Raw genomic sequence first — 425 nt, 5'->3', positions numbered from 1 at the left:
TGCTTGTTGGTTTTGCCATGGAAAAGGAAGAAATTTGCCCATTTCATGATGGTTGTTGATAAATGTTGAAAGGGATGAGATGAAAATTACATTGAAAGAATTTCTTTCCATTCACTCAACAGGAATGGGAAGAGAAAGCAGCAGAAGCCAAAAAGGAATATGAGGCAGCCATGAAGGAGTACAAGGCATCTGGGGGAGGAGCGCCCGCAGCCAAGTCCAAGAAGGCTAGCAGTTCACCCAAGAAATCGGTGTCAGTCTCGCCAACCAAGGCTGGCTCTGGTGGTGGATTCAAGTCTAAGGAGTATATCGACGATGAGTCCAGTGAGGAGGAGAGTGGTAGTGATAAGCCACCTAAAAAGAAGTCCAAGAAGGAAGTGAAGTCCAAGAAAAAGGTAAGAATCATAAGATTTTTGTTGTGGTTCTCC

The 425-nt window shown here is 44.5% G+C and overlaps 1 protein-coding gene across 1 annotated transcript in view; it reads left to right on the top strand.

Annotated features, from left to right (window-relative positions):
• The window catches only part of LOC119594755 (FACT complex subunit Ssrp1-like), a gene marked incomplete at its 3' end in the record, with an annotated part of 12,340 nt that extends 11,948 nt beyond the window's left edge, over positions 1–392 (top strand). The window contains 1 exon segment of the mRNA XM_037943847.1: positions 123–392. Coding sequence (XP_037799775.1) covers positions 123–392 — 270 coding nt within the window.
• Positions 393–425: the final 33 nt, after the last annotated feature.

This window comes from Penaeus monodon, chromosome 34 (assembly GCF_015228065.2).
Source record: "Penaeus monodon isolate SGIC_2016 chromosome 34, NSTDA_Pmon_1, whole genome shotgun sequence".
Lineage (NCBI taxonomy): Eukaryota > Metazoa > Arthropoda > Malacostraca > Decapoda > Penaeidae > Penaeus > Penaeus monodon.
Note: the sequence above shows the minus strand (reverse complement) of the source record. Positions and strands in the feature narration are given on the sequence as shown.